Source organism: Globicephala melas, chromosome 1 (assembly GCF_963455315.2).
Source record: "Globicephala melas chromosome 1, mGloMel1.2, whole genome shotgun sequence".
In the NCBI taxonomy this organism is placed as follows: Eukaryota; Metazoa; Chordata; class Mammalia; order Artiodactyla; family Delphinidae; genus Globicephala; species Globicephala melas.
In genome coordinates this window covers 167,147,730-167,172,562 of record NC_083314.1, presented here as the reverse complement: position 1 = coordinate 167,172,562, position 24,833 = coordinate 167,147,730, and the positions used below count along the sequence as shown (strand labels likewise).

The window sequence follows — 24,833 nt, the reverse complement described above, 5'->3', positions numbered from 1 at the left end:
TGGGCCCAGGAGAGGGTTGTTCCTGGGTTAGCCTATCACAAGGAGCATTCCCAAGTTCAGGCTTCTACTGTAGATTCATACAAATGGGTCATTTGCTTTGTAGTAGAAACTCCGTGTGAGAGGTGAGCAGGCTGGGTTATTGGCATCTTGTTTGTTGAATTGCTTTTTATCCCTCTGCTACTTGGACAAAGAAACAAAAGGTGGTTTACTCTTCGAAATTTTGGTTTGATGCCAGATTTGCCTAGCCAGGCTGGGGAAATAGTCACATCTGAAGAAGGGAGAAGGCTGGATTCCCTGCAAGGGGCCCACTCCTTTCTTCAGCAGGTGTGTTAAGGGAGCCCTAAGTTCGCCAGTGAATCCCTCCACTCAGCACGTGTTTGTTTGGCTCCAGAGCAGATGCTGTGCAGCCCCATCAGTGTTCCACATCCCTCTTTTCAATCATTCGCCTTTCTGGCTTAGCCCTAAAGGCATTACGATTGTGACCCTTGACTTAAAGGCTCAGTATGGTTTCTGATCCTGATTATTACAAAAATTAGATTTTGAGGAGTTTTTGCTCAGCTATTAATGCCAAACCATTTAGCTACTATTATCCTGATTATGTTATCCCTCTATTAAAACCTCTCAATTATTTTTCATTAATCTTAGAATAAAATCCAAAATCCTTATTATTACAAAGGCTATTCTCCGCCCCCCTCCCCGCCCTCCCTTTCTGATTTAGTAGGTCTGGAGTGAGGTCTCAGAATTTGCATTTCTAACAAATTCTTGATGCTGCTAGACCAAGGATGGCACTTTGAGAACCTCTGCTTCATCCTTTTTTGCTCTCTGCCCTCTCAGTTTCTGTAAGGCCCCATGCCTTTTCTGCTTCCAGCCCCTCTCACACAATCTTCCCTTTGCCTAATACACTTTTCCTCCTAACTTTTCCCGTTCATATTTCAGACTACATCTTCAAGATCATTTCCTCAGAAAACTCCTTCCTAATCAAGCTTCAAAACTCAGCTTAAGGGGCTTCCCTGGTGGCGCAGTGGTTGAGAGTCCACCTGCCAATGCAGGGGACGCGGGTTCGTGTCCCGGTCTGGGAGGATCCCATGTGCCGCGGAGCGGCTGGGCCCATGAGCCATGGCAGCGGAGCCTGCGCGTCTGGAGCCTGTGCTCCGCAACGGGAGAGACCACGACAGTGAGAGGCCCGCGTACGGCAAAAAAAAAAAAAAAAAAAAAAAATCTCAGCGTAAATAACTTCTATGATGCCTTCACTGACTTAAGACAGTTTTTTTAATTAATTATTTATTAATTAGGTTGTGCTGGGTCTTAGTTGCGGCAGGCAGGCTCCTTCGTTGTGGCAGGTGAACTCTTAGTTGCAGCATGCATGTGAGATCTAGTTCCCTGACCAGGGATCGAATCTGGACCCCCTGCACTGGGAGCACAGAGTCTTAACCACTGTGCCACCAGCGAAGTCCCTAAAGGTAGTTTTTCTTTTATTATTTTAAAAGCCTGCAATATTTAAGATATATGAAAAGGTATAAAAAATAATTAGTTGCCTGAGTACCCATCTTTAGAAACCAAACCTTGCTGGAACAGGTAAAAGCACCTTATATAGCCCAGTGGGATCACTTCCCTACCCTTGTGCCCAGAGAAGCACTATCCTGTATCTGAGGGTTTTTTGCTCCATCTTGCTAGAGTATTTTGCTGATACTTCTACATTGTTGGGTCTTTTCCACTAGACAGAAAGCTCTTGGAGGGTAGGCATTGTATTATTGACCTCTGTGCCCATAACACGTATCGCATTATACCCAAAACCAGTGGTTCTCTACCTTGGCTGCATGTTAGAATTACCTGGGAAGCAAATGATCTTTAAAACCAATGGCCAGGGTTCACAGAGTTCTGATTTGTTTGATATGGGGTGAGGCTTGGGCTTTGGTATGCTTAGCAGCTGTCCTGGGTGATTCTGATTTACAGCCCCTGTAGAGATCCACTAGTCCAAACTATGTCAGGTTCCTTTACTGTAATAGACCATCTTAGTGCCCATGCTTCTTGTCAGTGCTTATCTCAAGGGTAATTTCAGTTACTTATTCCAAGCTTAGTGAGGGTAGACTTGCTTTGTCTTGCTCAATGCCATCATAGTGCCTGGCATATAGTAGGTTCCAACTCATTGAACAAATAAACCTGAGCAGGTTCATTGATCATCCAAAAAGTGTATGGCTGACGGGACAGCGTGACCATATTACCAGATTGTTGTTTTCACTGCTAGTGCAAAGCAGTTATCACAGACTGATATGGGAATGCCCAAACTTCATTTTAGAGGATAGATTAATTTATTTGTGCTTCCTGACAGTGGCCTTAGGAAGAAATGGGGTTGGGGTTTGTCATTATCTTATAGCTACCACTTCACCTTATGTTAAGAAGGTTCTTGGGACTTCCCTGCTGGCGGTCCAGTGGTCAAGACTCAGTGCTTCCATTGCAGGGGGCACGGTTCAATCCCTGGTCAGGGGAAGTAAGATCCTGCATGCCACATGGTGCAGCCAAAAAAAATAAAAGAAAGAAAGAAGGTTCTTGTAAGGGGTGGGTGAGCAAATCTCTAGGTGTTTCGTTAAGTCTTCAGTTTTCTTTATTTTGGGTCAAAATCTGTAAGGGAGTCATCTGTAAATTGGTTTCTGACTTTTGATTATAGTCATTTTTGAGAATGACTTGGAGTTGCATCTTGAAAAGCTTCTATTTAAGTGATTCATTCAAGTGTATGTGGTTTCCTTGGAGTAATGACTGCTTCCCAAATTTTTCTTACTGCAGCACATTTGTAAATTTACATGTTAGTCTTGAAAGTGTACCTGGGATAGAGTTTCCATTCAGTGGTGCAAAATGGATATAGGATTAAAAGCCTTGATCTGGTAGAGGTTAGCTATATCACTGCTTCTCAAACTTCAGCATGCATTAGGAATCATCTGGAGATCAATTAGAACAAGATTACTGACCTCTACCCAGAGAGATTCTGATTCAGTAGTTGTGGGGTAGGACCCAAGAATTTGCATTTCTAAGAAGCTCTCAGGTGGTGCTGTAGTTCTAAAGACCATACTTGAATAACAATGAGCTTTGGTAGTCCTTTGAAAAGGGAAGAAAAAAATGACTAGACTTGGAAGCCACAGTGGCAACTTGAATAATAGTGGTGGTGACTTACACTGTCGTTTGCCTCTTGATGATCTGGAGGGAAGACTGCGGGTTGAAAATGAAGGAGGGGAGACCTTGGGAGAGACAGACTGCCTGCAGCTGTGCCCCCTGCAGTTTATTCGGAGGTTAGGGCAGCCCTTGCGTTGCCAGCACACCCTGGGAGCTCTCAGCTCTGTGGCACTGATTGCTGGATCCCTTGTATAAGTTGTTCACCAAATCCTAGTCTACCTCAGAAATGGCTTTTAAATCCCTTGTCCTTCCTCGTTGCCTTTCTTTCAGGCCCCCATTATCTCTTACCAGGTGTTTTGCTACAGAGTCTTGACCTGTTTCTTTTCCTTCCAAGTCTGTCCTCAACATAATCACCAGAGTGATCATCTTAAAAAATCAAACTTGGCAAGTTACACTATTGTTCTAAAACCTCTGGGTACTTGTTGCCTATAGGTTTAAGCCCAAGTGTGACATACAAGTTCCTTTGTGATCTGGAGTATTGAGGATATTTTAAAAAGAAAAAGAAAAGTAGGTAAGTTCCCTGTCTTACCTGTAAAACCTGGCACCCTGTTTGCTGTGGTTGTCATATAGGAGGCAGAATACGCATTAGACAAGGGTTGAACTTTGATGACTTCTGAGGTAATCTGAGCTCTTAAGTTGGTGAGTCTGAGTATGACATGCTTGCAACCCTCAAGGATCCTCCTCTGTTTCATTAGTAAAATAGATGGAAGAATGTGTGCCTGAATGTTACAGTGAGTGCTATCAGGGCTTGGTGAACTCAGTGATCCATTTATGTCTAAATAGTAGAGGGAAGACATCATGGCAGAAGTTTAGTTAGAATGAACTAGGTATGGATGTATTGGGGTGGTTGGAAAGGAAAGTACAGCCTGAGCAGAGGCTCGGTGGGGGTGGGATGCAGTGTGGATGACACTTAGAGGGGCTGGTCAGGATCAGGCTTCCCGGGGTGGGGAGTAACAAACAGGATGGAAAGCTAGATCACAGGGGCTGGAGCCCTGGTAGGATAAGGGAGCCATTTGGATCTTATCTCATAGGCCTGCAGATATGTAATTAGGGCAATAGCATGATGAAATTAATGTTTTACAGAAATGATCCATTGGTGTGTAGTGTAGTTTGAAAAGGGGATAGTCTGCAAGCAAGGGGATAAGTTAAACTGTTGAAATAGTTCTGGTGTTCAGTGGAGTTCTACCCCTCTGTCTCATTTACATAACCACCTAGTCTTAGTTGTGAGATGCACAGGAAAGAATCTATAGAACTGAGAATAACTGCATTCTACTGGCTGGAAAATTTAACAATGTTGTATACTGGGTTGGGGCGGGGGTGGGGGGATCTCATTGACGGAAATAGAAAGGTTAATAGGAAAACGCATTTTTGAGGAGAAGTTAAGTCCCATATAGTGAGATATCGAAAAACAAATGCTTAGTTACTAGTTGGAGATAGGAGACTGAAACTTGGGTAAGAGCTGAGTCTGGATAGAACTTGAGAGTTGTCTGCATAGTGGTTAATAGTTAAACCATGGAATGAAGTTAAACCATGGAATAGTTAAACCACCCAGACCATGCAGCATGGAGAGAGGAGCCAGATGGAGCCCTGGACAATGCCTGTGGTCACTGAGTAGAAGCGCCCAACACGTAGCTGGAGAGATTGGAGGGGGACCAGGATCATGTCATATTTCCATATTTCTGGAAGCCAAGGAAGGGACAAAGATGGTGTGCATCTAAAGTATTTTCAAGGAATATAAAGTTAGATTTGTCATGAAGCAGGTTATTGGAATACTTCTGAGGTAGGGAGAAGACCTAATTTCTGAGGGCTGGAGGGAAGGGAATGAGCAAGGGAAAGGTGTAAGGGTAACGAGCACCCTTGAAAGGCGTGGAAAGGGAGGCAGCTGAATCGGCCTGAATTCCTTAGGTTCATCTCAAGACCCACATGTGTATAAAGCAGATAGATACAGAATGGTGACGCTGCTGGCAGAACATTAGGAAGGTATAAACAGGCACATCTTTCAGGAGTTGCGAGAGAAGGGAATCAGGGACACTGGTTTAGCTTAAAAGGGACACTATATATCCTTGACTGAAAATGTCTCAGACACTGCCATTGAAGATCTCAACCATATTTGTTTGCTGTGGTTAGATAGGAGTGGAAGTGTGGAAGTTGTTGATGCCAGGAGTGAGGTGAGCTGGAGTAGGATTTTTTTGTTTTGTTTTTTTGCGATACGCGGGCCTCTCACTGTTGTGGCCTCTCCCGTTGCGGAGCACAGGCTCCGGACGCGCAGGCTCAGCGGCCATGGCTCACGGGCCCAGCCGCTCCGCGGCATGTGGGATCCTCCCGGACCGGGGCATGAACCCGTGTCCCCTGCATCGGCAGGCGGACTCTCAACCACTGCGCCACCAGGGAAGCCCAGGAGTAGGATTTTTAATGTCTGTTAAATTATCTAAAGATATTGTTGTATCACTTGGGTTTCCAAGCCCTTCTTTAGATTTCTACTTAACAACAAAGTAGCTATTAGCACTCATGCTTTACTACTGTGATGTTCTCAAATCTTGAGAGCTTGGGTTATAGTGATCTGGAAAGAGGAAATGGGAGGGAACTCTTGTAGAATCTGTATCTTAGAGGGCAGGAGTGAAGCCAGGAAAGGATCTACAGCCAAAACGAATCTTCCTGGAAAGGCAGGAATTGAAATGTATTAAGTTGAATAATCACTTCTGTTTTACATAAGAAGAAACTAAGGCTCGGAATTGGAATTTGAATCCAGTTTTCTCTGATATTTTAGATGAAATATTTCCTTTAGCATCCCACCCAGCAGAGGAAAGTCGTGGACAATCTGATTCTCTCTTAATGTTTAGCCAAAAGCCTGAACCCTTTGTCATTTAACATTTACTAGATTTGTCCTAAAAGAAGAGTATAAATGTATTTCCATTTCCCTTTTTTGCCCAGACCTGCCTGTGATGGAGGCATAGATGAGTTGTGAACTGAAGGCACAGGGAGGAGTGGGAGAGGGAAGATGGCCAAATCTATAGGTCAGGCCTGCTGGAGGTACTAACCAACTGGGGAATCACCTCAAACTGAAAAGTTGACAAAAGTGGTTCTTTGGTTTCCTTGTGTTGTATGGGAGCCTGCTCTGTGCCTTCTTAAAAATTTTTTAAGTCTATTTTTAAAAAATATTTATTTATTTATTTATTTGCCTGCGTTGGGTCTTCGTTGCTATGCACGGGCTTTCTCTAGCTGCGGCCAGCGGGGGCTGCTCTTCGTTGTGGTGTGTGGGCTTCTCATTGCGGTGGCTTCTCTTGTTGCAGAGCACGGGCTCTAGGCACGTGGGCTTCAAGTGGTTGAGGCACGCAGGCTCAGTAGTTGTGGTTCACGGGCTCTAGAGCGCAGGCTCAGTAGTTGTGGTTCACGGGCTTAGTTGCTCCGCAGCATGTGGGATCTTCCCGGAACAGGGATAGGACCAGTGTCCCCTGCATTGGCAGGTGGATTCTTAACCACTGCGCCACCAGGGAAGTCCCTGTGCCTTTTTTTTTTAAAGCAGTGTCCTGATTAATGCTAAAACTTTAATCAGTTAGATCCTTGGTACTGGGGAAAATGTGGTCCATTATCTAGCAGCACAGATATCACCTGGGAGCTTGCAAGAAATGCAGATTCTTGGGCCCCACACTAGCTTTATTGAATCCAACACTGTTAACAAGATCTCCAGGTGATTCATGTGTCTTATGGTTCTGAAGCAAGGAGGAGTTAGACCCTGAAAGCTGAGAGTAATATTTTCAAATAAAATATCATGCCAGAGACTTTGGAATACAATAAATTTTACCGTGTCTAGTAAACCAGTTGTTTTGTGGGTGCTCTGGGGGCCCTGACTCCCTGTGCCTACAGTCCAGACACTATTATGGGGCCATCTACAACTCCCAGCATACCTCTGCAACCTCATCTCTGGCCACTCGCGTGTGCCTTAAGCTCCTCACAAGCCGTGGTCCTTCCTGCCATTGTCCTTTTGCTTAAGGTGTGTGTGTGATCTCTGCTTCCCCCCCACCCCCAACCTTTTTTTTTTTTTTTTTTTTAAAGCCCAGCAAACTTCTACTTTGGCTTCAAAACCTAGCTGTGAAATACCTTCTCTGGGACTTCTTCCCATTTTCTTCATGTTGACGTAGCATTATGCTGGTACTTCTGCTTGAGTACTCAGGCCTGTGTCTAATACCTGTGTCAGGCAAATACTTAGTAAACCTTTGTTGACTAGCCCCTAGGTTCTTGCTACCTACTTGATCTTGGGGACCAGCTTTTTGTTGTCTAGGTTTATTGGTGAGGGGCGGGGGGGCAGAATGACAGAAATTCTCTAAAGGCTTAAAAAACTGGAATGTTTGTGAAGGATTTTAATTTTACACTGTTAGTGTTTCCTTTCATCACATTTCATGGTAAAAGGAGGCAGGACCAACGGTTTTTGCCTAGGTTTTCGATGGCTTATTTTTAAAGGGATAACAGAAATGTCACTAGCAATTTTGGTACCCAGAGAAGCTGGGCCATTCTGAGGTTGGTGACCTGTTTTCTTTACATCTGACTGTGTATCTATGCTTGCTCCCCTTGAATTGTAATCCAGGTGCTCTTAGAAAGTCTCATAAAGGAAATCCCCACCCCCTCTCACATATCTGCCCAGACTGCTCAGAGCAGCATGTACCGTGTGCAAGTAGCTGTCCCTTCTCTAGAACGCCGGTTCTCTGGCAGGACTAGCCAATCTGCTTCTCCATCTTAGTCACGCTGCTTTGGCCCTGATACTGCCTGGCGCCTGCTGGAGCCTGTGCTGCTAGCAGCAGATTACTGTATGCTTGTTCCTGGGCCCATTTCCTGTTTCTATTTTAGTTGCTGGTGGCTCAGCTCTGCTTCCTGCCTGTGTGTCTCACACAGATTCCTCTTGCTGGAACCTTTTGTTTTCTTCGGAACAACTTCATTCTGAAAACTAACTGAGCCTTAGGTCTAGTGTTATGGCTCCTGGGCTCAGTTAGCGTTACTGAGGACTGGTGGGAAGTACCCCATCCCCACCAAGCATATCACTTCGATTTGACCTTGTTTTTCAGTTTGTCCCCAGTCCTGCTACAGGAAGCTGGTGGTTCGTTACTTCAATCAGAAATTGGTATAAGAAGATAAACTGGGATCTTGTAGGCCAAATGTATCTTCACTTATTAGCAGTGCAGGGCTGTCAGGACTGTTGTGCCCTGGTTCTTTACCACCTGGAGTATGTGAAACATACTTCCTGCTGCTGAGGAAGACAGTTGGTACCCTTTCTAGCCCAAGCCTAGAGAATATATTTGGGCTTGGGCAGGTAATGCTATCCTCAGCAGAGTAAAAGCTTACAGAGAATATAGGGATGGAAAGGAAAGCATGTGCTGACTCAACCTTCCAACTTATGTGAGCAGTTCAACACCCCTCAGAGCTTAGAGTGGGAGGGAGAAAGTACAGGAAGGTTGTAAAAAAGGAAGAAGTGAAGGAGGTTGTCTTGGGCAAATGTATTTTAAAGTTCTAGGCTTCCCCATTTTGCCCATTTTTCCCCAGAAGACTCTGACTCAGGGAATATGCTTTGTGAATAATTCTCTTCTTTCTCCTTCACAACTACTCTCTTAGGATCATCTGACAGTACTGTGTCAGATAGAGTGATTTCTACACTGAACCTAGGCCATGCTAAACCCTAGGTATGTTTAATAGAGAAGTATTTAATATAGGGAATTGGACTTAAAAATTGTTAGGCGGATTGAGGGAGCATGCTCTAGGCTCATCCTCCAGGAGTCGGGATCTAGACCTAGATTTGACCCACCAAGGGAACTCCTGCTTGTGAGTCACTATCAGATTGAGTGCTCTAAATCTGCTATCTAGGGATCAGTAAGCTGGAATCAAGAAGCAGCAGCTGCTGCTACCAGGACCAGCACCCAGTTAACTGGAAGATGAAACCAAAATGCTCCTGTAGAGACAAGTGAAGGAGACAGAAGTATGATCACTGCCATACTTTGATCTAATCTTGAGTCTGATTCTAATTAGCAGAACCTGAATTATAGCCAAAACCCATCTGCAGGGATTCTGGGAAATGTAGTTTTTAGCTTTTTAACCTCTGCAATTAGGAAAAGAGTAGAATGAAGTTAGCATGAGCTACTCCACAGAATATTCACCACACTTAACACAAACACCACCATCCCCCCTCACCCCACTCTTTACATATACGAGGAATCCAAGACCCAAACAAGTTAAAGGACTTGCCCAAGGTCATTCAGTAAATGAGAATATGGGCTTCCCTAATAGTGAAAACCCATTGCTTTTACTATTAGGAAAAACTCCTATAAAGGGTGAGTAAAAAGCTCCTTTAGGGGAAGGAAGAGTGCCATATTCAGAAAACAGACTTTGGGGACTTCCCTGGTGGCACAGTGGTTAAGAATCTGCCTGCCAATGCAGGGGCACGGGTGCGAGCCCTGGTCCGGGAAGATCCCACATGCCGCGGAGCAGCTAAGCCCGTGCGCCACAACTACTGACCCTGTGCTCTAGAGCCCGTGAGCCACAACTACTGAGCCCGCATGCCTAGAGCCTGTGCTCCGCAACAAAGAGAAGTCACCGCAATGAGAAGCCCGCACACCGCAACAAAGAGTAGCCCCTGCTTGCCGCAACTAGAGAAAGCCCGCGCACAGCAACGAAGACCCAACACAGCCAAAAATAAATAAATAAATACATTAATTAATTAAAGAAAAAAAGAAAACAGACTTTGTCTTCCATATTCTCTTCTCTTTGAGGAAAGGGAGGGAGGAGGTATGGAGAGATGTGGGGTTGAGACTTCTAGGCAAAGGTAGTGATACTGTAGCTTCTGGATTTGGGTCTCCTCCATAGGAAGATGTAGGAAGCATTTACTCTGGAAGGAAGAAACCTCAACAACTAGAATTTCTTGAAATTCCTGAGTCAACATATGGATGAACTCAGTTGCCTAGGTGACAGTAGCTTTCCTCCATCTATCTCCCCTTCTCCTTCTCTCTTGTTGGTGCTTTTATAACCTGCAGAGCTGTCTGGGAGACTACCTTGGTGAAGTACATGCCCCAGTTCTGCCATTGTCCTTCTCCAAGAAGACCAAACAAAATCCAAAAGCTAGCCCCTAGATTTGGGATTGTGAAGCTGTTTCTTGTCTGTCTGGGGAAGGTGGGTGAGGGGTAGCTTGGACTTTCTGAACGAAGTCCTCCTAGAAGTGCTATATTTACAGAAACCACTAGGGCCCCCCTGCACCAGAGTGAGAATCTTGGTCCAGAGAGGAGGGCCCATAGGTGTGAACTATATTAACATACCTGATAAATCAAGCATGGAATCAGCTCTGTTGTCTTTTTCTCATATTTCTAAGATATTTGATGTTCTACCTGAATGTTACGATGAAACTGGTATGTGATCTAGTGCTGTCCCTTTGGGGGCCAGTGCTTGATCTCTTGCTCCATCTACTTCCATGGCCAGAACCTATTTCTCCTCCCCACCTGGTGTCAGCATGGAATTGGCTGGTATTGTGATGTAATCTCTGATTGCTGTGAGGCGGAGCTCATCTCCAAGCTGTTGGCTAGCTTCCTATTGACCTTTCCCCAAGGGAGTTAAGAAGCCATGCCTTGTTGAAGGTGGGAACTAGAGGTTGAAGGTTCAGACTGAGAGCAAATCTGTCCCTTAAGGCCAGCTTTGTTGTGGGAGGAATATTGACGGTTGTTTACTGAGGTGAGTGAAGGTAATTTCCTGATATTTGAGGAGAGAAAAAAAGTAGGAGAGAAAAAAAAGTAGGAGAGAAACCAAGTTCCAAATAAATTCACTGCATCTGTATTCAGAGGAACTGTCATCAAGAATATTCGTTCTTTTCCTTCCTCGTCTTTTGCTTTTAGGACTTGACTATGTCTTTCCCTGTGTACAGAGTTGTTGTTTTTTTGGTTTTAAAGGCCTTCAGGGCTGTCTTTTCTGGTTTAGGATTCTATCCATTCCCCACTCTCAGATTTCTTTGTTCCACCCCCTCCCCCCAAATCTTTGGATTTTATCTAGACCCATAGGTCATGGTAGGGAAGACCACTGGCAAATATAAATTTAGGGCTTTAAATATCAAACCAAGGAGGCCATCCAGCCCCCTAGACCTTGGTCTACGCTGTGTTAAGCACAGTGCCAACTTTACCTTCCCTACTTGTGTACATTACGTCCGTCCTCCTTGCTTTCTGGTTGCTGTATTTCTGAGGAGCAGCCAAATGAGGTGAAGCCTAAGGCAGTACCCCTCCCCCTTACACTTCTCAGATCTAGAATTCTGCCGTCTTTTCCTCTCCCCTTTTTCCTGTTCTCCTTACTCAAGTTCTAGGATCCAAGCTGATGATCATGGTGGAACACGGTCTGTGTGGTTGGCCTTCTTGACAGGGAATGCAAGCTTGGAGAAAGTAGGGGGTTCTTAACTTCTTTGTCTTCTCTAGCTTTACAGTGCTCACTTCCTGCTGGGATTAGAATAGCCCTATTCCATAAATATGCACTGATCTTGACTGCTCTAACTCAGGCCCAGCTCTGACCTAGTTTCATTTTTTTTCAGATTTGAGTCTTAGCAGCTAGTGACCCTTACAACACTCCGTACACTTTTGGCCAAGAGGTGGTTTCTGGCTAGATGAGACATTCTCTAATGAGAAATGCCTAAGTGAGAAGAAACCTTGGCAGGGGAGGGGTATGTGTCAGAAGGCTGGTCAGGTAGGTAACATGGGTATTATACAGACGTGGTGGGGTCTGTGACAAACTAGAAAGCAAGGTTTCAATCGATCAGCACCTCTGGGAGTTCTAGGATCTATTCTTTTCATAAGTTGGGAACCTGGATTTTTTTATGTAAAACATCTGAATTATTAGAAAGGTCTCATGGGGACGTTGGGCAATGGATTAAAAGGTTCTCCGGGGCCTGTGGGTCTACCCCTGCAGCTTGTGGATTGCCCAGGTAGCTTTGGTTCCCTTGAGCTGGTGCTTACAATTTTTCTGGGTTTAGGGGACAGCTGTGGGAAACACCATCTATCCGTTGCCAACTCTTATTGTGTTTTTGGTGTTTGTTTTATTGGCTTGGGGAGGGGGAAGTGCAGGGGAGATGTTGAGCAGAAGCACTCAATGTGATTAAACCTCTAGCCGAGCAGATCTGTGGGAGCAGAGTATCGACCCCTGGAAAATCAATGGCTGCTGCAGTGGCCGAGCTGCTGTTTGAAGGGGCGCCCACTGCAGGAATGCTGGCAGCCCAACGCTCTTTCTTCTCCCCACTTTTTACCTCAGCAACGCCCTCAGCCTCCACCCAAAGGGTCAGACCTACGTCAAGAGATTCTGCTGAGGTGGATTAGAACAGCAGGTTCTTGTTTTTTGTAATTAGATTGAAATTTCTCCAGTGATACAGAGCCCCACCTCCCGACAGCCTCCTTGCCCGACGTTCCTTCCCTGCACTGCAGTTCTATCAAGAGCTCTTATCAAGTGGCTGAGGCCCTTTCAGGATTGCACTTCTCCGTCTTAGGCAGGAGAGTCAGTTCCCTTGATGACAACACCCAAGAGTCCCTCCTTCATTGTGGAGGTCTGGAGTGGAGGTGTGCAGGGTTAGGGTGGAGGAATGACTATTAAAGGAAAGAGACTAATAGAGATTGGGTCTAAAGAGGTTGCTTTTGAGTAATATTTATCAAGCATTTATAGTCTTTTGTGTGCCTGGCATTTTTCTGGTCACTAATAACATAGGAGAATATAGCTCCTAAGGCTAATGAGGAAAAAGGCAGATTCAGCACAGTACCATCAGTCCTGAACACTGGGTCTAGAGGACGTTGAAGGGACTCTGGGCTCTGCCTGCGGAGCGAGCGTGAGGGGTCAGGGTAGTTATACTGTGATTGTGGAGGCTTTGCCCCCACAAAGCTGTTCTCATCTTTGAAGATCCCAAGGCAGAAAACAATTTTAGTCTGTAGTTGATACACCTATAGTGCAACTTCAAGCAACTGTTCTTCCCACCCAGTTCTCTTTGGTGGCTGGGAAATGGGCTACCCTGTTGTGTTAGAGGAGAGCTCTGTTGCCCCATTGTTGGAGCGCGGCTGTGGGCAGGGGGTTGAAGCTTGCTTGGCACATGCCCCAGAAAGGAGTAGTTTGGGAGTTGGGGCTCCTAAACAAGACCCAGTTGTCCTGCAGTTTGCAACGGTGGCTGCAGGGCTGGGTGAGGAAGAAAGTGTGAAATTATCGGAGATGAGGCCGCCTAGAGGCTAGGAGTGTTTTGACTTCTCTCTCTGGGCCACACCCTTATGCTTGATAATAGGATTAGGGCCCAGGAGTACCTGCAGAGAGAGATCAGACACCTACTTTCATGGGACTTAACTTCCTGCTTATCTCCCTAGATTCTAAGTCACTCTCTCCTCCCTCCTCACCCCTGTGCATTAAGTATCCTTCTAAGGACCCAGAGGAGAGGAAAAGTACTACACCCTTTAGTATAGAAAAAGTAGGTTTAAATTAAGAGAGTTATAGGTGACAGGGCTGACTTGAAATAACCATGAAAGGAAGAGTGATTTATAAGGAAGAGTGGCTAGGAAAGAGAGGAACACATAGCATTGTAGACTTGTAGAGTTGGATTATCTAGTTTTATTCTTTCCTTCTGCAGAAGAACTAAGTGATACCTAGTGAGGTTAGCCTCTTAGAGTCATGTAGCTAATCACCCGGTGTGTCTGGAGACAGACTGTTGTTGCCTCACCTTGTTTCGAGCACGGAGCCTAGCCTTTGATAGTGGCAAACTTCCACCTTATGGTGGAAAGAGTGCAGGCTTTGGAATCAAAAATATGGGTTTAGACCCAGTTCTTCTGTTTAATAGCTTTCTCTCCTTGGGTAAGTCATTTAACTTCTGAGCCTCTTGCTGCTTTGTTAAAATGGGGATGATACCTACCTCAGAAGATTGTGAGAGTGGAATGTGAGACAGCCACGTACCCTAGGGTTGAACACATGATAGTCACATATTCGTGTCAGTTCTGAGTCCCTTAAAGAGGGAGACACGAAGGGACTTGGCTTTTATTCCTCTTTCCAACATCCTTTGAATTTGGAGATTTGGTCTCCCAGAGCTTTCTTTATGAAATTTGTTGAGTATATGTAGGGGATTTCGTCTTGGAAGTGGGCCCCGAAAAGCATTCTGGAGACAAGAAGAGTCTGACCTTTCTCTACTGTGCATTTCCCACCAGGCAGCCGGAAGGTACCCAGAAGAAATGATTCATTATCGCCAAAATAAAAGCTTGTCGAAAAAGAGAAGTGGGAGTTTGGTGAGGGGTTTTTGGGAACTTGGGGTGGGGGGTTAAGAAATAAGAGTTCTCTGAGCCTTTCCCAGAGCAGTTTCTTCTATTCCACACAGTGAGTGTAGTCCAGGCAGGAGATGGTGCTTGGTCCTAAGCTGCAAGGATAGTTGCCAGCCTCTGTGTCTTTTCTTTCCCCTTCCCTACCACCTGCTTAAAGCCTGACTTGGAAGTAAGAGGCAGCCTCTTCTGTGTGTTGATTCGTTCTTGGCATTTCCACGAGCACTGCTACCGCTAGCCTGCTCTCAAGGGAGGGATGGCATTTAGTCTCTTGGACTAAGACCACGTATTAGAACAACAGAGCAGCAGTCCTGTAACTCTGGAGTCCCTTCTAGCCTGGGTGGGTCAGATCGCCCATCTTTCCATTTAGCAAAGACTGAGGAGAAAAAAGAGAATTATTGTACTGAATATTTTTTTGTGAGTGTATGATAGAGGTAGCCTCTTCCTCCCCTGACCCTTGACAAATATATTGCTTAAAGAAGGCTTTATGAAAAATCAGCTCTCCCCCAAATTTATTTGCCTTAAGTAGTTCTGAAGTAATTAAGTTTGTCTTTTTCCTTGAAGTTTGTTAAAACTATTGCCTCCTTTCCTACCATCTGCCTTTCATCAAAGTTAAGTTTCCCAACCTCTTCTGTGTTCTTCAGGATTTCCTCCCATTCTCCAGCCTGGGAGCAGCCTCCCACAGGGACCGTGGATCTGTTAGGCTGGGCAAGTATGTGTGTAGAATTTACCTGGGGCGGATGGTTTCCCTGCCAGTAGTCAGCACAACTTGGCAAAAGCTCGTCACAACTGAAAGAATATGAGGACTCCACCTGGGGGTTAACAGAAGCTCTATTTCTCGAGGATTCGGCCAAATTTATGAGAAAACCCTGAATCTGAGCATTGCTATGAGCTCGTTCTTTAGACTTCCTTATTGATGTTGCTTAATCTGTTCAGCAAAATGAGCTGATGTCATCCTTGTGAGTCTCTGTCAGAAGATTGTTTAACCCCCCACCCTTCTGTAACCCTGATCTGGTATCTTCCTGCTTGAAAGTGTACTTAATCAGGCAGCCAGTTCATGTTAGAATTTGTAGCTCTTCCTGTGAGAGCACTGCAAACACCCCCCAACCCCACCCCACCCCCCACACACACCCAGTGAGGTATGGACTGTGTGATTTTGGGCATGGTTTTGTTGTGGTGTGAAGAGGTGTTAGCTGCTGAGTTCTGTTTGTCAGCAGAGCCTGACAGACCCATGCTGGCACTCGCTGGGGCTGGGCAACCAATCACAGCTGGAACAGTTATCGTCATGGAATCCCTATGGGCTTCCTCTATCAGGTCACATCCCAAAATAACATTGGGCAGTATTTCAAGTGAAGAAACGAAGGCTTTCGGGGCTGTAGCCAGCCTGGAGTGTGAGATTCTGTGTGAAATAGTTGGACCTGCTCCAGCGCTTTTGATCTGCATGGTAGATGAGCAATAAAATGCATGAAACACGTTGGAAACACGTGAGGAAATTCTCCCTGGCCCTGCTGCTTCCTTGGAACTGGCAGGGCACTGAGTGGGCTGATCCTCACCTCCTATCTCTCAGCAGGATTATGCTTGGAGGAATGCAAGCCCGGGAAAAGAGATCTTTCCACTTACAGGGCATTGCTACAATTCTTTCAGCAGTCCTCCTAGAAGACACCTGTTAGGTGGACTCTTTTGGGAGAACTGAGAACCTGAGTCCTGAAATGCTAAAGGTCGCCCCACCAGGGAGAGAGAATAGGGGCTTGGATTGATTGAACTTTGTCTGTGTGATATGTGTGCTGTAGAAAGCCGAACTTGTTAGGCACAGTGAAGTCTGACTCAACAACCAGACATCCGGCTTTTTGTGGAACAAAAGACCTGAAAAACTGGCTTTTTGTAGGGTAGAAAGCAGAGGTGTGTCCGGTGCAATAAAAGGACGTGGAGTTCAGAGCAATATCTGTTCATGCAGATAGAGGAGGGAGACTTCTTTTGGAGTCTTCTGCTTTTACCACTCCCTCTCATTTCCCAATAAAAACATTTACTGTGATTAGCCGCTCAGATTGATGGGTATGTCTTACATCTTATACTGCTGTGTATAGTTAGTTGTATCTCTTATTCAGGGTATTGCTGCTGGTATTGCATTTTCCATATGGCCCTGACTATATGGTGCCGGTAGAGTTTCTTGCAGATGCCCCAGACTCAGATTTGTCACAGACTCAGATTTGTCCAGTCCTTTCGTCGTATAAATGAGAAAACTGAAGCCCATCTTGTTGCTAGCTTGCCCAAGGTCACAACTGATAAGTACCAAGAGCTGGGCTTTGGTCTCCTAACTCAAGGTTATGATGCTTTTTCCTCAGTCTATATAGTATCACAGCGTAGTGGAAAGAGAAAGAACATAGGCTTTGGGGTTCAGCAGATCTGGGTTCAAAGTCTGATTTCTGCCACTTACTGGCTGGATGGCTTGGGCATGTAACCCCGTCTCTGAGCACCCGCTTGCTCCTTTTCAACATGTTAGTGGTGGTAGTACCTGCTTCCAAGAATTGTAGAAAATTAAGTAACTCCATAAAATGCCTGACACATCGTAGATGCTCAAATGATAGTTATTGTTAGTATTAATATAAATGATCTGTTCCTTCCTATGCTAACATTCTGTTTCTTAATATCTTTTTAAATCAACTCCCCCCATGCTGACCAGTTGCCCTCTGATGAAAATGACAGTTTGAGAGACTGGCTTCAAACCAACCAAATGAGAGAGATAAGAAGATTAATGCTGATTCTTCCCCTACGGTTACTCTGTGCCCAGGCATCCCAGCCCACGTGGACTGCTGTTGACAGTGGTTTACTTAGTACTTTTTCTCTACGAAGCTCAGGGCACTTTACCAAAACTGACAGCTCTCCTCAGAATGCCTCTGTGAAGGAAGCCACCACATTGCCACCACAGGTGCCTCCAGGGTCCTGAGAGCGCAACCCCAGGGGCTGCCTGTGGTTTTTTTTCAGGCTCCTGGGATCCCTCAGGTGGGCTAGGACGTTTGCTTGTGTATCTGTGGAGAGCCTGGTTTTTAACAGATGTGTGGCTGAAAGAGCATCTGTAGGCCCCGCCCTGACCCCATAGCAGCGGTTGTTGGGTTGGTGGGGTTTTTTCCTTTTTATTTTTTTTTATTGATATATATTTGATATACAATATTATATTAGTTTCAGGTGTACAGTATAACGATTCAGTATTTGTATATATTGTGAAATGAGTAACACAATGAGTCTAGTTAACATCGTCACCTGTATAGTTACAGAATATTTTTTTCTTGTGATGAGAACTTTTTAAATATTTCAGATATACAGTTCTATTAACTTTAGTCACCATACTGTACATTACACCCCCATGGCTTATTTATTTTATAACAGGAAGTTTGTACCTTTTAACCCCCTTCTCTGGTTTCTCCCCCGCCACCTCTGGCCATCACCAGTCTTCTCTGTGAGCTTGGTTTTTGTTCTGTTTTGTTTTAGATTCCACATGTAAGTGAGATCATACAGTACTTATCTTTCTCTGTTTGACTTATTTCACTTAGCATAGTGCACTCAAGGTTCATCCATGCTGTCACAAATGGCAAGATTTCATCCTTTTTTATGACTGAATAATAATATTCCTGTGTGTGTGTGTGTGTGTGTGTGTGTGTACACCACATTTTGTTTATCCATTCATCTGTCATTGGACATTTAGGTTGCTTTCATGCCTTGGCTATCGTAAATAATGCTACAGTGAACATGGGGGTGCATCTATCTTTTCGAGTTAGTGTTTTGGTTTTCTTTGGATAAATACCCAGAAGTGGAATTGCTGGATCATGTGGTAGTTCCTTTTTTTTTTTTTTTTTTTTTTTTTTTTGAGGGACCTCCATACTGTTTTCCATAGTGGCTGCACCAATTTATATTCCCACCAGCAGTGCACGAGGGTTCCCTTTTTTCCACATCCTTGCCAATACTTGTTTCTTTTCGTCTTTTTGTTAATAGCCATCCTAACAGACGTGAGGCTTATTGTGGTTTTGAATTGCATTTTCCTGATGGTTAGTGATGTTGAACATCCTCTTTTTTTTTTCCTCCTCAGTTCCTCAGAAGGTCTCCAAGGATATACACCAGCTTGAATAGGGGTTCCTCTATTGAAGGCAGCAGAAAGAGAGCAAAGGGGACTTTTAAGTTTACCTATACTGTCTCAACTGTTTTTACCATGAGAATGTTCATGTTTTACTTGTTTAATCAAAGACAGAAATGTTTAAAACATTTAATTTTTCAAGGCCATTTGAAGAGTTCTTGTCTTATGGATAGACCTTCAATTCCTGTACTGTTCCAAAGTATGCTGATTTCTTTTTCCTCTAAGCAAGTAGCTCTTATTATTAGAAGCTGGTGGTTTGGTAAGGAATGGAGACAGTAGGAGGGAATGCTGAGGAAAGCTACTGGTCCCTAAAACAGAGCATTGGGCTGTGGTTTCTGTTATAAACCAGGGCTTAACAAGTGGCTTTCAAGGCCTTTTCTGGCCTACACAGTTGGCTCCTCTTGTCATCTTGCTGCCTCTTTGAGTTTACTCTCCTTGGTTCAGAAGCTAGGTGTCCCTGGTACAGCTTAGCCCTCAACGTGGGGAAGGAATCCTCCTCTCTTGGGATGAATCTAGGGCTCTTCATAGCTCCAGGTACTTTAATCCTTTGAGACGAAAGAGGCCCTTTGGTGTTACCTAGAGAAGGGCTTCTTGAGTTCTCTTCCATGCTGGGACTAATTCTAGTTGCAGTTTGTGAAAGCATGCTATGGTGTACTGGGTCTGCTCCTTGTAGGAAAGCTAGCATTTTCTGACTTCTCAGCTAACACTGAGAGCTGAACACAGACACAAATGCACACCTACCTACTTGCCTTGCCTTCAAGGCAAGCTTTGTTCCCACAGAACTCAGCAGAAATACTCCCAGCCTAGTGAAGTAACCAACTGGTTTGCAAAGATCCAACCAACCTGGATACTTAGGGGAGAGCCTAAGAGGTGCTCTTTGATCTCCAGTGTTACTGTCCGACTCCAGGGTCAGAATCACCTTGAACTGATCTCTCCAAGGTGAGCTTGTTGTGGGAATAGGAATAGACTCAAATCAGGCCATTTTGGATTTCCTTCCTCTTCAGCTGTGTCTCTTTAAGAGAACTCTTTTCTTAACTATTTGAGTATTAGGGTTTTCACAGAGCTGAGCATGTACTGAAAGCTTTCATTCTTTCTTCAAGGTACAGTTAGTTCCCAGCCTGAAGTTAATGCGTGATGTTGAGCCCATGGTATTGCTAGAGAGTGAACTTGGGGCTGGGAGTGGGTTGGGGGTGCATTTCCTGGGGTGAATATTTTTATTTTTTTGGTGTGCCACGCGGCATGGAGGATCTTAGTTCCCTGATCAGGGATCGAACCCACGCCCCCTGCAGTGGAAGTGTGGAATCTTAACCACTGGACTGCCAGGGAAGTCCCTTTTTCTATTTTTAAATATTTTTCATATTGAGCTCCTGATTGCTAATCTTGGGGTTTACTGACCTAGAGTGAACTCTTTACCGATTAATTCAAGACAAGCACAACCTCCAAATAAATACCAAATTCTCATTGAAAAACTTAAAACTAGGAAAAAAAACTGGGTTTGTTCAGTTGGCAAACATTTGTTCATCCCTGTTGTTGGCCAGGTGTTAGGAATGTAGTCCCAGACCCTCTTGGCAGTTAAAGAATTGTCTGTGCAATATATCCCTTTCTTACCTCCTACCCCTTATGTTTTAAAGTATGGTAACTTGGAGTGAGTTCTTGGTAAATGTAGGTTATAATAATTTGATGGAGAGGGGATCTGTGAATGTTGCCCAAACTTGTTAACATTTTCTTATAGCTCCTGATGCTGTCCTGGCAGTGTTTTGTTAAGTTTCCCCGTTGGAAAAGAACTAAAGGCTCGCTGAAAGAGCTGCTCTCTTATGACTGTAGAAGTTGGGGCTGGGAAAGAAGATGAAAGTACTACATGTGCTTCTGGTAGATAGACCAGAAGATAGACCAGATAGACCAGCAAACTATAGCTTGTGGGCTAGTTACTTTTAAAAATTAATTAATTAATGGCTGTGTTGGGTCTTCGTTGCTGCGCGTGGGGGCTACTCTTGTTGCGGTGCGCGGGCTTCTCGTTGCGGTGGCTTCTCTTGTTGCGGAGCACGGGCTCTAGGCGCGCGGGCTTCAGTAGTTGTGGCATGTGGGCTCAGTAGTTGTGGCTCACGGGCTCAGTAGTTGTGGCTCGCGGGCTCTAGAGCGCAGGCTCAGTAGTTGTGGCGCACGGGCTCAGTTGCTCCGCGGCATGTGGGATCTTCCCAGACCAGGGCTCGAACCCGTGTCCCCTGCATTGGCGGGCGGATTCTTAACCACTGCGCCACCAGGGAAGTCCCTAGTTACTTGTTTTTATAAATAATGTTTTGTTAGAACACAGTCATATCCATTTGTTTATGTGTTGTCTGTGACTGCTTCTGCACTCTGGTGGCAGAGTTGAATAGTTGTGACAAAGACTATGTGGCCTTTAGAGTCTAAAGTATTTCCTCTCTGGCCCTTAATAGAGAGCTTGCTGTATGTCAGCTATAGTATCACGACTGCATAAATGTGTGCAGTATATTTACTTCGGGTTGTTTAAGAAAAATGTTGATCATGTAGTAGGATTGTTGGAAAAAGAATCTTTCTGCCTAAATACTGCTAATCCATGTCCTTGTGTGTATTTTCCAGGATCTGTCTGGTTCAATAGACGATCTCCCCATGGGGACAGAAGGAGCTCTGAGCCCTGGAGTGAGCACATCAGGGATTTCAAGCAGCCAAGGGGAGCAGAGTAATCCAGCTCAGTCTCCTTTTTCTCCCCATACCTCCCCTCACCTGCCTGGCATCCGAGGCCCCTCCCCGTCCCCAGTTGGCTCTCCTGCCAGTGTTGCTCAGTCTCGCTCAGGACCACTCTCGCCTGCTGCAGTGCCAGGTACCCACGAGTGCTGACCTTTGGGGAAAGGGAAAGAGGACTGGCCCCCAGCAATATTAGGGAGCCCCAGGCTTCCACTGGCAGAGAGTTTCCCTTCAGCATTTGAAGAAGGGAGATGGGAGCCCCTTTGCTGGATCCTTTTGTGAATGGGATACTGGGAGGTTCTTGGCCTTCTCAGAAGCCATTTCCAGTTCTAACTTGACCTTCTGGCTAGAATTTCCAGGCTATGGAATTCTAGTTGCGGCGGAATTCTAGTTCCAATTAGTCATAATTGGCTTACTTCTTTCTCTGTCTGGAGCAGGCAACCAGATGCCACCTCGGCCACCCAGTGGCCAGTCGGACAGCATCATGCATCCTTCTATGAACCAATCAAGCATTGCCCAAGATCGAGGTGAGAGGCTGGGCTTCAAGGGAGGGGGGAGCAGGGCAGAGGCAGACCTTGGATTGATTATCTGTGCAACAGCTTTTGGAGAACTGTATGACCATGAAGCTTAGGACAGTGTCAGCAGCAGGTTGTGAAGTTAGGATGGGCTTGGCCATCTTGGTGTCTCCAGAATTATGTTCCCCCACAGTCATTCTTTGTTGGTCATGTGTTTTGATGGATTTCCCCCCTACATTGTGCCTGATTTGGTCAGCAAATACTAAATACTCAGCATTGAATCTCTACCCTTTAAATACTACCTCTTTTTGGGGGGAGAGGGGGGGTCATTGCTGTTTGTTTTTTCAAACCTCCATTTAGTAGAAACAGTTGGCATGCCCTGGTTAATGGCTGTGTCACTTTTGAGTGTGCCTAAAAGAGCACACAATTTATACAGCAGATAAGAGCCCCCGTGCAAGTATTTGCTAAAGAAAACGTAGATGGTGAAGACCTAGGGTAAGGGAGAGCATTTGTTCCCATTGTATTGAGGTACTAACTTTATGGACACTACCCACAAATAGGTTACATGCAGAGGAACCCCCAGATGCCCCAGTACAGTTCCCCCCAGCCCGGGTCGGCCTTATCTCCACGTCAGCCTTCTGGAGGACAGATGCACACAGGCATGGGCTCCTACCAGCAGAACTCCATGGGGAGCTATGGTCCCCAGGGAAGTCAGTACGGCCCACAGGGTGAGTATACTACCGTAGGAGTACATGGAGGTGAGGCGAGAAAAGAGTTCCTTGTTTGATATGCTGCTCTCTGGGTTATTAGAGTAGAACTGTCCTTTGCCTTAAGTCCACCAAGGCCAGGCCCTTAAAGTAGGGCAGGACTGCCATCATGGGAAAGTCCTTGAATATCTCTGAGCCTCTGTTTCATCTCTAAAATGGGGATAAGGTATTTAGCCCAAGACTGAGCACAGACACTTAGTAAATGGTAATTATTGGTTATTAAACTTTTTTGAGTAAATTAGTCCTACTAGAGTAGATCTTTGCTCAAAATCAGCCCTAGGTGGATCTAAAGCTGAATTTCTTAAACAGAGCATGGAAGATGAGTATGTAGAAAGGAAAGAATTCTGGGCGTTGAAGGGCCTGGATAGCAGCGTAGCCAGCCTTGCCTGCCAGACAGCCTTGCTCTGTGCTGTGCTGTCCTTAAGATAAGGGGACGACTGAGGCCTGCCTTTAAATACTCCTGCCCCCCCCACACTTTTTTTGTTTTTAAATGGATCATGAAGTTTTGTTGTTGTTGTTTAAAGAGACCGTGAAATTGGTCTCTTTCCAGACCAAATATTGAATGATTCCCATTATTTGTTATCTTTGGAGTTTTAGAGTTGAGTGTTATTAGTGAGTTGCTAGTGAGTCACTAACCAAGTCTCTGCATCTTCTCTCCTTCCCCTCCCAGGAGGCTACCCCAGGCAGCCAAACTATAATGCCTTGCCCAATGCTAACTACCCCAGTGCAGGCATGGCTGGAAGCATGAACCCTATGGGTGCTGGAGGTCAGATGCATGGGCAGCCTGGCATCCCACCTTATGGCACACTCCCTCCAGGGAGAATGAGTCATGCCTCCATGGGCAACCGGCCTTATGGCCCTAACATGGCCAATATGCCACCTCAGGTTGGGTCAGGGATGTGTCCCCCACCAGGGGGTATGAACCGGAAAACTCAAGAAACTGCTGTCGCCATGCACGTTGCTGCCAACTCTATCCAGAACAGGTAAGGCCTGGGAAGTGAAGAGGGAGGGTATCAGTGCTAGGAAACTCACTGTAGAGTCATTTAGGTTGTTGAGATACTTCTGGACCTAAATCATGTTATCTTGGTAAATATGCATTTTATTGAGAGCTCTTTAGAAAACCAGGTTTCTTTACAGTGAAAAATATAGCAGGAATGCTGATTTGTAAGCATCTTAGATTGGTATCAAATTTCACATGACCAGATACCATATGTAAAGAACTTTATAAAGTATACATTATTTTGATTAGTAAAATAAGTCTTCAGAGTTTATTTCTTCTGCCAGTCTAGCTTCTTGGTTTCCAAAAGGATTTTTTTTTAAATGCAATTTTATTTATTTGTTTATTTATTTTTGGCTGCGTTGGCTCTTTGTTGCTGCATGCGGGCTTTCTCTGTTTGCGACGAATGGGGACTACTCTTCGTTGCGGTGCCCAGGCTTCTCATTGTGGTGGCTTCTCTTGTTGCGGAACACGGGCTCTAGGCGCGCAGGCTTCAGTAGTTGTGGCACGTGGGCTCAGTAGTTGTGGCTTGCAGGCTCTAGAGTGCAGGCTCAGTAGTTGTGGTGCACGGGCTTAGTTGCTCCGCAGCATGTGGGATCTTCCTGGACCAGGGCTTGAACCCATGCCCCCTGCACTGGCAGGCGGATTCTTAACCACTGCGCCACCAGGGAAGCCCTCCAAAAGGATTTTTAATGATTCACATGATTTGGATCTATGATGTAAGAAATGGAGGGTGGTGAGGTTGTGGTTTGCCATTTCTCCTACTCTTCTGTGTGGTCCTGTGTATTTGACTCTGGTGCAAAAGTGTAGAAGGCTCGTGTGATTTGGTTTAATGACTTCAAGATTCATCTCTTCTTCCTTGGCCACTGACTTCAGTGACTATGATTCTGCTGTTTTTGAAGTCTGTGTACCCCATTGTTGGTGCCTACAGTTCTTAAAGCGACTCTTACTGGGATGTTGATGAACCACGGTAGAATAGGGTGATTGACTATAAAGAGGTGGATTTGGTTCCCTGGTGGCCTAGTGTTTAGGACTCTGGGCTTTCACCGCCGTGGCCGTGGTTCAGTCCCTGGTCAGGGAACTGAGATCCTGCAAACCATGCAACACGGCCAAAAAATAAGTAAATAAGGGTTTTTTGAGGTATAATTTTAAAAATAAAATAAAAAGAATGCAAAGCCCCTCCAGGTGCCATGCTAGAGTAATAAAATTGAGCATTTAATCTAGGCCTTTTGCCATAGTGAGGGCCCTTAAATGGAAACACAGCTTGACTTTGGAGATGCC

General features: G+C 45.2%; 1 protein-coding gene across 3 annotated transcripts in view; it reads left to right on the top strand.

Annotated features, from left to right (window-relative positions):
• ARID1A (AT-rich interaction domain 1A) overlaps positions 1-24,833 on the top strand; it is a 73,615-nt gene that overhangs the window by 34,321 nt on the left and 14,461 nt on the right. For all 3 annotated transcript variants that reach the window (XM_060309325.2, XM_030873377.3, XM_030873385.3), the window contains exons 5-8: positions 21,169-21,409; positions 21,711-21,800; positions 22,349-22,516; positions 23,226-23,538. In XM_060309325.2, the coding sequence (XP_060165308.1) occupies positions 21,169-21,409; positions 21,711-21,800; positions 22,349-22,516; positions 23,226-23,538 (812 nt within the window). The remainder of the gene's footprint in view (positions 1-21,168; positions 21,410-21,710; positions 21,801-22,348; positions 22,517-23,225; positions 23,539-24,833) is intronic.